At 38.0% G+C, this 11,545-nt stretch overlaps 1 protein-coding gene across 1 annotated transcript; it reads right to left on the reverse strand.

The window, feature by feature from the left end:
* Positions 1 to 1,080: 1,080 nt before the first annotated feature.
* LOC148895049 (kynurenine--oxoglutarate transaminase 3-like) lies at positions 1,081 to 11,152 on the reverse strand. The gene is made up of 13 exons (XM_089001554.1): positions 11,066 to 11,152; positions 9,970 to 10,039; positions 9,829 to 9,893; positions 9,589 to 9,733; positions 7,848 to 8,084; positions 6,621 to 6,746; positions 6,414 to 6,534; positions 5,257 to 5,333; positions 4,126 to 4,215; positions 3,858 to 4,044; positions 2,857 to 2,930; positions 2,687 to 2,773; positions 1,081 to 1,986 (listed from the first exon to the last, which is right to left on the reverse strand). The coding sequence occupies exons 2-13, from the start codon at positions 10,036 to 10,038 to the stop codon at positions 1,918 to 1,920; spliced, it is 1,347 nt and encodes a 448-aa protein (XP_088857680.1). The 5' UTR covers position 10,039; positions 11,066 to 11,152; the 3' UTR covers positions 1,081 to 1,917.
* Between the last annotated feature and the right edge of the window lie 393 nt (positions 11,153 to 11,545).

Below are 11,545 nucleotides of genomic sequence, written 5' to 3' on the forward strand. Positions count from 1 at the left end.
CTTTCTCTCATTTTTCTCTTTCTCTCTCTACATATATGTATGTCTCTCGCCCTCTCTCTCTTTCAATTTCTGTTTCTCTCTATGTCTCTCACCCACTCTTTATCTTGCTCTCTCTCTCTCGCCCTCTCTCTCTATTACACACTCACACGCTTTCTCTTTCTCTCTCTTTTTTCTTTTTGGTTTCGTTTGCTGATAATTAAGCATGCGACGTGCCATCTGCCGCCCCGATTGGCGTACACTTTTGACTTCACACGGTAATTAAACGACGTTGCACTCACAAGCTCGCAAAGGGGGGAGATGGTGGTGTGAATCAAATGACGGCATCGTCGCCAAAACACATTGATTATTCACCAGAAGAGGATTATAGCGTCAATAATCACCTTCAGATGTTTCCGTAATGGCCTCCAAAGTTGTTTTGCTACCTGCTGGCCCTCATTTTTCCCAGCATCCTTCACTGCCCCGGGTTTCATTTTAATAGTTTGACTTTTGTGTCTGTTGTTGGGTTTTTTTTGTAATATTTTTTTATTGTAGAGTGATTGGCTAAAAGTTTATATGTGAGTGAAATTCAATTAATTAAATATTCACCTTTGTAATGTAATACGTACCGTGCGTGTCTGATTTGGTGTTCAATTGTGTGGTTTTGTCGCCCTCTAGCGGTTCGACGAGTACCCTGCAGACAGAAACTCCCACTAAGAATCAAGGGAAGAACGATGGTCAAAGCTTAAAATTCGTGTTTTATAAAATTAAATTATGATATAATTATGACATTATAAATTAAAGAATAACATTTTGTGTTTTATTGAAGTTGTTGGGAGATATACTCCATACCGAGTCGCATTGAATCGCTTGAAAACAACATTTCGTACACAGTACACATAATTGTATCTTATATATTGTATTCTATTTATAATTGTATTTTATTTATTATTGTATCGCTGCTTGTCTGTGACTGTAAAGTGTCGTTGGGAGCTTTGAAAGGTGCTTGAAATAAAATGTATTATGATCGTACAGTATGTGCATTTGAATTAAAACCACTTTCAAAAGTTCCAAGTCAAAAAGTCATCTATTTTGATGAAGCACATTGCGAAGCAAATGATTAAAAGGCCACTTGTTAATTCATACATTTATTTAGGAATGTCAAAACAATTAACGTGAACTGAGGGTTTTCGTGAGAAGATTGCCCCTACTGCCGGCAGGAGACGTCGCCATTCATGACTGACGTCTGAATTCTGCAGCCAAGCTATTTATTGAGAGTATATGCAAATTTAAGTGATACATTAGTAAAACATATTTTTTTTTGATTGGATGACCACGCCCCTGGGCATTCTAAGCGCGGACAGCTGTAAGCAATAAAACATTGTCTCTTCCATGAACTGATAAATTTGTAACCTGGCTAATGAGCTCTTCCTGTGCAGGATGTTCAAGTCGTAAATAACGTTGGACCTAGATGAAGCTGACAGTTTAACTCGCTCTGTCTGTTGACCTGATTGACCCCAGGTTGCCCGTGCTTCAATTGTGTATTTGAGTCACACATGTTGACTAAGCATATAACAGCACGAAACGTTTAAATGTGATAACTTCTTATTCTGTCTAATCTCTATCACAAAGCTTTAAATATGTCATTGTGTTGTTCCATATAATATGAGGTTCATTAAAACTGGTCATCATAAATGAATGCTTTGTTTTCAGGATTTGAAAATAGAAGAATTTATCCATCTATCAATTATCCGGACTGCTCGTCCTCAATAGCGTATCCCAAACGATTGTCTTTTTAATACTTAGATTTCGTCATAGGATACAATTCAGATGTGAAAAAGAAAGGGGCATAGAACAAAAGCTTGAGTCACTCCACTGGTTTCTAAGAGATCTACAGACTGATGATTTATTTATCTTCACCGCATGATGCCAAAAAAATCTTCAGTTGCTGCTTGCCAGCGAATTCCAATTCTTCAGGATCGCCTCGGCCGCATCCAGAGTTTCATCTCTCTGTCATCAAAAAGTATTAAAAACAACAAGAGTCAAATACATTGATACCTCGGTTTACGAACCTCTTGGCTTACGAACTTTTCGGTTTACGAACGTTACATTGATGAAAATGTGACCTTGGCATACAAACTATTTTTTGGGATACACACGGAGCTGCCACAACGAGTGATGTGTCGTTCGCCCCTTCTCCGAACAAGAAAATGGCAACCGACTGTTTTTGTCCTCTATTCCCGGCCCCTAGTCTTCGGTTAAAGCCACGTGATTGGTTTGGTGAAAGAAGAAGGCTACGTTCCTCATCAAGTGTTTCATGCTGATGAAAGCGGCCACTCCATTCCATCAAGCCATCAACGACCATTACAAAGGTAATTAAAACGACTTTATTATATAGTATAGTTTATTTCTTTAATTCTAATACCATATCACATTTATTATACATAAAGTAAGGTATATTTTGTGTACTTTTAAGGCTTATTTAGTAGAAAATGATTTTTTATGGGGACCTGGGAACGGATTATTCTCATTTTAATGGTTTCCTAAGGGAAATTAATTTTTGGGATACACACTTTTCACCTTACACACTCTGTTTGGGAACCAATTAAGTTTGTAAGCCAAGGTATCACTGTACATGTATTGACAAGAAATAAAAATCATACATTTGTGAAATAATAAAATGATTTTTTTTTATGTGTGTGATGTTTACCTTGATGAAGCAAAGACGAATATATTTCTCAAAGGCCTTGGTGGATTCTTCTCCGACAAATGCAGTGACAGGAATGGCTGCCAATTTCTACGTCAAATATGTTTCCCCCAAAAAATTGGAAGCACATATCGTGATCCATATTGAGATAGGTAATATTTCAATTCATTTACCTTTTCTTTAATCATCCATTTGACAAACTTGTAGTCGTACGCCTCGTCGCTGGCAATGTGTGACAGATCTTGACCTTCGGGTTAAGTAGGAAAAAAAACAATGCCTCAATTTCGAAAAAGGAAGTTTTCAAATTCATACAACAATTATTTCCACCTTTAAAATTATTATCTTGTGTATATATATACAGTAAAGTCTGGTTATATCGATATTCAAGGGAGTCCGAAAAAATATCGATATAACCGGGACTATCGATATATCCGACCCTGTTTGCATGTAATTTTCTCCGTGCGTGCATAGAAATAGTATCGATATAACCGGGACTATCGATATATCCGATATCGATATAACGAGACTTTACTGTGTGTGTGTGCGTGTGTGTGTGTGTGTGTGTGTGTGTGTGTGTGTGTGTGTGTGTGTGTGTGTGTGTGTGTGTGTGTGTGTGTATATATATATATACAGTAAAGTCTCGTTATAGCGATATCGGATATATCGATAGTCCCGGTTATATCGATAGTATTTCTATGCACGCACGGAGAAAATTACATGCAAACAGGGTCGGATATATCGATAGTCCCGGTTGTAACGATATTTTTTCGGACTCCCTTGAATATCGATATTACGAGACTTTACTGTATATATATATATATATATATATATATATATATATATATATATATATATATGTATCACGCGAATTCGGTCAAAGCGCGACCCCTGGTGGCGAGGTAAAGGGTTGGCATTTAGTCGAGTTCTATTTCGATGTCTTTAAAACGAAAAAAAAAAACTAAAATCCTTCATCTTATGAACACTACTTTTTTATTGCGACGCTAGCCGTGAGAATCTTGACAATTATTTTCATCGGGCTTTTTGGAAGCATCTCAAAAACAAGTGTTAAAGTGACCTTGATAGTTTTGAAAGGCGCTTATCAATCAAATGTATGATTATTATGACAATTACTATGATAAAAAGTGCCAAGCGAGCGTTAGCACAGGGAACTCACTTAGCGGCGTGATGTCAGCCAACATGAAATAGCCTCCCTCAGGAATGATGGGTGACAGCCCAGCCTCTCGCAAGATGGCTGCCAGGCGGTCGCGCTTCACCTCCAGCTCTTCGCTAAGCGATGTGAAGTAACAGTCGGGCTGACCCATCAGTTGGCAGTTCAGGAGTAAACCTTGCGCCACGGCCTCCTGCCAAGGAAACAGACTCCTTGTTACAAATCCAAACTTTGTTTTTTTAGGTCACGACGCCATCGCCTGGCGGACGCTTACCTGTAATGGCGTCGGGCAGGTGTACAGCGTGTTCTGCATGACGGTTTGAAGATGGCGGATCAGGTGCTCGGGTCCGATGGACCAACCGAGCTACGAGAAGAAGAAGTCAGAATTCAGAAATTATATCATTTAGAAAAACGCACGACTTCCCAAACGGCGACATGGACGCACGGTTTGATACGTGGAATGGTCGCGGCTTGGAATTGAAGCGGATTTACGTTGAACAGGAGATGTTAGATAATCTCTTTTCTTCAATGGACGCTACAGCTGCGTGTTTGCTTTCAACATTTAGCTTGTGGCAGACGTGCATATTCCGCTATGATGACTCTGATCCACTGGTGAAAAGGACGCTTTGATTTTCTCCTCTTTCATCTCGAACTGCTTCATGCAACACAGAGGGTGCAGAAAGCGTCTAAGATTGAATGACTGTGTCTTTGTGTTGTCATATTATGTTGTTATTTATTTATTTTTTGTTATTTTGATTTCAAAATGGCGCCGCGAGAGTGGCTGCCTTTACAGCAGCTCCACGCTTTTTGTTTTTAAAAATCCATTTCATTTCTAAGCACCTTTCAAAACTCTCAAGGTCACTTTACAGTCACAGGATAAGTTTTTCTGTGGGTGAGTAGCGGCAGCCACACGCGACCCGGAAGTAACTCAAATAGATGGAAAGCTAGCTAGCTAATAGATAGCTAATAGATAGTCAGCTATCTATCCAGCTAGCCAGCTAAATAGCCATGTAGCTAGCAAGATAGCCAGCCAGCCAGCTTCTTCTACTTCTCTATTTCTTCCTTTCCTTTCCTTTGCTCTTACTTTCATATATTTGTTGATGTTTGTCTTTTTAACACTGAAAAAAAAAATAGTCGAAACAAGATCCCAAACGATGCGATTAGCAGTTAGCCTATCGTGGCTATTATATCGTGAAGTAAAAAAATGTTGCCATTAAAAAAAATAATACATAAATACAAAACAAATCTGGTAAAATGAATATGATTATTTGTTTTTTTTGTGTTAAAAATGTCCATCCCCAGCATATAGTTTTCCATTTTAGTTTGAAGCGGCCATTTTCGGGTGGCAAACAAATGACATTAGCATAAACGCGCATTGATGGGATTGCTGAAAATGGCGTCTCACTTTCCATCCGGTGACACTGAAGGTCTTCCCCGCGCTGCCAATGGTGATGGTTCGATCCCACATTCCGGGCAAAGTCGCTACCAAAGATGCACACATTTTCAAATCATAATCATAACTACACTATACATACTTGTATGTAGATAGGGATAAATGACACTTTAAAGTGTCCTTGAGAGTTTTGAAAGGCGTTTATAAATGAAATGTATTATTATTATTATTATTATTATTATTATTACTTTCTATTTCAATAATTCAGCGATACTTTCCATGTTATTTAATTTATTTATGTATTTATTTATTTATTTATTTATTTATTCATTCATTCATGTATTCAATTTTTTTGTATTTAGGTATTCATTTATTTACATATCTATTTACATATTCATTTACATATTTATTTTTGTATGTATTTATGTTTTAGTTCTTTATTTATTTATGTATGCATGTATGTATGTATGCATTTATGTATGTATTTATTTATGTATGTATGTAGTTATTTATTTATGTACTTATTTATGTATTTATGTGTTTATTTATGTATTGATGTATGTATTTATGTATGTATGTATTTGTGTATGTATTTGTGTGTTTATTTGTGTATTTATTTGTGTATTTATTTATTTATTTATTTGTGTATGTATTTATTTATAGATTTATTTAGATATTTATGTATCTGTTTATTCATTTATTTATTGATTTTTTACAGGACAAAGAAATACATTTAACCAATTGAATGAAATAAATATATTTTGGAATGAAAATATATACTTATACAATACGTACAAATAAATGTAAAATGCAAAAGGGTGTATTTTAATGAGGGAATCAATATTTTGACTTTTGAATTTACAATTAATATGGCAAATGCAACTTTAATCAACAGCTAACCGATGGCCACATTAATTGATATTAATTTTTAAGGGTGGGGGTAGTTAATGAATCTATGGTTTTAAAAATGTCAAAATTGTTTAGATTTTTATATTGTCCGATTGATGTAGACCGCCATGACTGGAGACTTGTTCTGATTTTCGTTTTGACTCATAAAACATTAGCAAACATTTGCTTTGACTGGAAATGATAAACAAATATGACATTTTGTTGATATGAAAAAATGCAGAAGCCCCTCCCCCCACCCCACTCGTGCATTGCCAACTCACCAATTTTAATATGGCGCTGTCCACGGTAGACCATCCACTCGTAAACTTCGTCACTGAAGCACAGCGTGTCGTGTTTGATGCACAAGTCGGCGATCATCTGCAGCTCCGCTTTGCTGAAAACCTGCGGCAAAAACCAACTTGTCCAAAATGGTCGCCATCCTTATTGACTTTCTTTCATGTTGTTTTTTTTTCTTAGTTCAATTTAACCTTCCCGATGGGATTGTGGGGGGTGTTGATGAGGATGGCCTTGGTCTTGGAGTTGAATTTACTTGCTAGTTCCTCCGGATCCAGGATCCAGTCGGCACTGGTGGAGGTGGTTTTCTGGCCCGATTTCTGCCACATGGAGAAGAACGTTTTACAAAGGCGGATATGAATTGTTGGCAACGTTTTGTTAAAAGGTAATCTAACATTTTAGTCGTGCTGAAATTAAATCGTCTGTAAAATACAATGTTGAATCATATTTTGTGGAACATGCACAGTTTAAATTACAGTGATACCTCGGTTTTCGAACCCCTTGGCTTACAAACTTTTCACTTTACGAACGTTAAATGTATGAAAATTTTACCTTGGCATACGAACTTTACCTTGGCATACAAACTTTTTTCATACACGGAGCTGCCTCAATGAGTGATGTGTCGTTCGCGAACGAGCCCGTTCTTCAAACAACAAAATGGCAGCTAACTGTTTTTGTCCTCTATTCCCCGCCCCCAGTCTTCGGTTAAAGCCACGTGATTGGTCAAGAACGCAGCAGTGAGGGGGGGTGGTTTAAAAAAACATTAAAGAGACAGGCAAACAACAGTGAGAGAGTTTCAACTTTGATAGTTCAAGGGCAGAGTGTAGACTGCAAGGTTAAAATATCCTATCAATCACTTGATGAAAAAGCTATCAACGCAGCTAAACAGAACACAATTGATGAGGAACTAGATAAAATTATCACCGACAAGGTATCATTCCTCAAGATGGCGAAAGAAGGCTATGTTCCTCATCAAGTGTTTCATGCCGATGAAAGCGGCCACTCCATTCCATCAAGCCATCAACGACCATCACAAAGGTCAATAAAACGACTTTATTATACAGTACAGTTTATTTCTTTAATTATAATACCATAGCATATGTATTATACATAAAACAAGGTATATTTTGTGTAGTTTTAAGTAGTTTGTGTAAGTTTTAAGTAGAAAAATGTTTTATGGGGACATGGGAACGGATTATTCTCATTTTAATGGTTTCCTATGGGAAATTATTTTTTGGGATACACACTTTTCACCTTACACACTCTGTCTGGGAACCAATTAAGTTTGTAAGCCAAGGTATCACTGTACTACTAAAATTAATGAAACATTTTAGGAGGCATTATTTTATTTTAGGAGGGCATCACGAAATAGTTGCACAAATAGTCACATTTGCATAAAATTGATTCTCATTGAAGCTTACAGGCCGTAGTGGTATCAGCACAGGTTGGCCCCCCGCCATTCGGACCATGGGCACGTAGCAGTCAAAGAAAGGTTCTATGATGATGACCTCGTCGCCCTCCTGCACCAAAGCCTGGATGCTGTTGAACAAGGAGCCGTAGCCGCCGATGGTGACCAGGACTTCCTTGAAAGGGTCGATGGGGCGTCCGTACACTTTGCCGTAAAGCTGAGAGAGGGCCTTCACCAGCGTAGGGTGACCCTACGCCATCAAGTCAACACAAAAATGGACAGAGCGCATCGAGCTAATGCTAATATGAATATGGCCAGGTTAGCTGGCTTGTGAAACAGTGTACGTACAGGACAGTTTATTTACTTCTAATTTATACTTTTGTAACGCTTATTTTAACACGCGCCACAGAATCGCAAGTACGAAAATCTCCCGATTTATGATTTCGGAAACTTAACATGGATGTTAGCAGTGTGCTCTGCTGTTAGCAGTTTATTAAAGTTAATATTGGCGGTATCTGTAACATCAAGGTATTGTCGTGGTTGGCTGAATAAAGTCAAAAAAGGGAATTATAGTTAAAGCTAGCTCAAGCAAAGAGAATATGACCTATTGGAATGCTAGCTTGATGAAGCTGACGGTGAATGTCCTCAGCGGTGTGCTCTGCTGTTAGCAGTTTATTAAAGTTAATATTAGCGGTATCTGTACAATAAAGATATTGTCGTGGTTAACTGAATAAAATTAAAAAAAATGAATTATAGTTCAAGCTAATGGTACCGTATGTGTGCAGGTGAACTACGGCTGCGTTAACTGGCTAATACAAAGTGTGTCTGTAAAATAGCGGTGTTAACATGTTGACTGGAAAAATAATATTTTAAAAATCGTACCTAATATGTAGTAATTTATGTAAAACAGAAATTGGTTGGCGAAAGCTAACAAAAGTACTTTATTTGACAATATGCAAGTGTAGTGTGCTCAGGCTCAGTGCCGAGAGCTAACGACAGATTGTTAGCTTCTTGAAAAAAATGGTCCAAGTCATTTCTTGACATTTTTTTTCTCGGAATGCTAGCCATCATACCTAAAGTCGTCTATAGAGTTAAAGGACAGCCGACTAACTGACATCGGAAAAACGTTTTATAGCATCTAAAATACCCAAAACACGCCTGCTGATATTTTTAGTTCAATTAAAAACACCAATAAAAATGACTTCAAGTGTCCCAAAACTATAGACGGATCCCAAAAATATAGATTAACTATAGAAGATGGCGTGGTCGCCATCTTCTGCCTCTTTTGGGTGATACATTTCCCGCCAATGTTGCCTCAAAATGGCACGGAATAAATTCTTTAATCGATTGCAAACATGTATGCTTTCCTCTTCAGAACTATTTGAATCATATTCATAACTGGATTTGGAACAAGAAAGCATCTTCTCCCAATCTGAAGCCATTGTTTTGATTCACGAGCAATGCAATACGTCTTGGCGTGACACCACGAACAAGGGGGCGGGACCTTCTGAAACTGGCCACTTCCGGTTTCATTTTGTTGTTGTTGCAGATTTTGGACACTTGAAGTCATTTTTATTGCTGTTTTGCATTTGACTAAAAATATCAGCCTGTGTGTTTTGGGTATTTTAGATGCTATGAAACGTTTTTCTGATGTCAGTTAGGAAACACAAAAGTGGCGTCAGTTGTCCTTTAAGCAGAGAATGTGTAAATTAAGTGCATGATGGTACAAATCTCTAGAGTGAGGTCCTACTCACAAATCCTCGAGTATATTGGTTCATTTTGTCTACCGCCACTGCCTGCACCAGGGCGTCCTTGATGTACGGGGGTAACGAAATATCCGGGAAGCCTTGACCCAGGTTGACGACCGAAGGATCCGCTGTTAGAGCCGTAAACGCGACCCTGTTTTTTGTTTTAAATCACAAACTCGCGTTAGCGTGCTAACTCGTCAAATAATGATTAAAAGTACATTAAAAAAATGGCCAATGCTCACTCACCAGACGTTCTTGTCCAGTCCTTGGATTCTCTTGGTGTTGACATGTCGGGACGCCATTGCCGTATACTGCAACACACCAGCATTTATGTTATTATTTATGTATTTTTGGGAGGGTCGCATCGTGCAACTGCGAGTGACTGACCTGCGACGTACAAAATGTTCTTCTGAAAGCCAACGTGGAGCAAAGTGGAAGAAGCTTGGCCACACTCATTCTGCAATTAAGTGTTTGAGTGAATCACACGTTGATAAAATGACAATAAAGTAAAACTACCGTGCCTCCGATGATGCTTTTAGTACCATCCGCAGGGAACAATATGCCATTTATAGAGTGATACTGTCATTTATGGGTCACCAATTAATATAATGAGTTTCTTCCAGTTATTCTAGTAATGTCTGTTTAACGAATGACATACCAGATCACAACGTTTTAAAGTATTTCTCATTAAAATGTTACATTTGCTCTTAATTCTATTTTTTAAAGTAAATATGGAAATGTAGTGTCCCAGAAAATGCACAAAATGGCGCCCAAGCTCCGTTGGAAATTAGCTGATTGGTCTGCTGGGAATTTGTGTCAACGAATATCAAATAGTTGTCTTGGTGCAACACACAATGATTCATCATGGCGTTATTAATGTTTTTTTCCTTCTAATTTCGCAACCAACACAAAGTTTTCAGACCAAACAAAGTACCGCAAAATGCATTGTGTGTCGCTTTTTCGATCAGGGGCGTTCCAAACGTGACGTCACGTAGGGATCGTCATCAACTCGAAAATAAGACTTCCTGAATATTCAGCGCAAGTCTTAAAAGGTAAAATATAGCTATATGCGGTGGAATCTTTGTCAAATACACTCAGTAGAAGTCATTTGAAGTGATGTTACAAATTATGGACACAACTTGTCGAAGGTGTCAGTTGTCCTTTAATGCCTGAAAGGAATATACAGAGTGCTTATTGCAGTAACGTGGAGGTCCCGTTGGGTGGTATCGCTGTACAAAAGACCCTCTTAGAAATCCACAAAGAAAACAAACAGAAAGAAGCTCGCTGACTCCAGGGTCAATAGTTTCACTGTATGAACTCCAAAGTGTCCATTTTACCCCCCTCGTCATATGGCAACGTGATTTATGAATAATTATGGGTAGCGTTCAGACGCACTTTGACATTAAGTCGAGCGTTTTAAGACCTTTAACGAACAGCAAAGCACAAATATATTTTCAGCGTATGAATAGAAACGGCGTCGTACCAGTGTCCCATCGGTTTCAGCAAAAACAAACCATCAAAGCTTTGCAAGATCATTCGGAGAAACGAAAGAACAGCCCACAAGCAGTATCGCTTACCCGATAGGGGAAAGGATGCGTTCATGTACAAGCCGGGAAGAAGCACTATCAAATGGAATTGCTTTTTTTTCGCTTGGTGGGACATTTTCGTCACTTTTATAAACAGATAATTAAAAACAAAGTTGTTGAATTTTAAAATTTGAATACAGTAATAATCGAGTATTTATGTACGAAAAAGCGATAGCTCCAGTGGCTATTGCGAATACCGGATGCTTCCTTCTGACATTATAGGAGTACTTGAAGGCAACACCACTAAACCACGTGACCGTAGATGTCAAGCTGGTTATGTCTTTCGACTTTTTCCAATTCCAATACAAACATAATTGTATTGCTTACTAATAATTAATGACAACATTAAAAATAAGATGTATTGTGGCCAAAAGTGC

Source organism: Hippocampus bargibanti, linkage group LG07 (genome assembly GCF_051943395.1).
Source record: "Hippocampus bargibanti isolate YZ-2025 linkage group LG07, ASM5194339v1, whole genome shotgun sequence".
NCBI classification, from domain to species: Eukaryota; Metazoa; Chordata; class Actinopteri; order Syngnathiformes; family Syngnathidae; genus Hippocampus; species Hippocampus bargibanti.

Excerpts from the sequence above, each read along its gene's own strand:
- LOC148895049 (XM_089001554.1), bottom strand. The coding sequence starts at position 10,038 with ATGAGTGTGGCCAAGCTTCTTCCACTTTGCTCCACGTTGGCTTTCAGA. Across the intron at positions 9,894-9,969 it reads GAACATTTTGTACGTCGCAG|TATACGGCAATGGCGTCCCG; the intron begins GTCAGTCACTCG and ends GGTGTGTTGCAG. Across the intron at positions 6,535-6,620 it reads CCCACAATCCCATCGGGAAG|GTTTTCAGCAAAGCGGAGCT; the intron begins GTTAAATTGAAC and ends TTTTTGCCGCAG.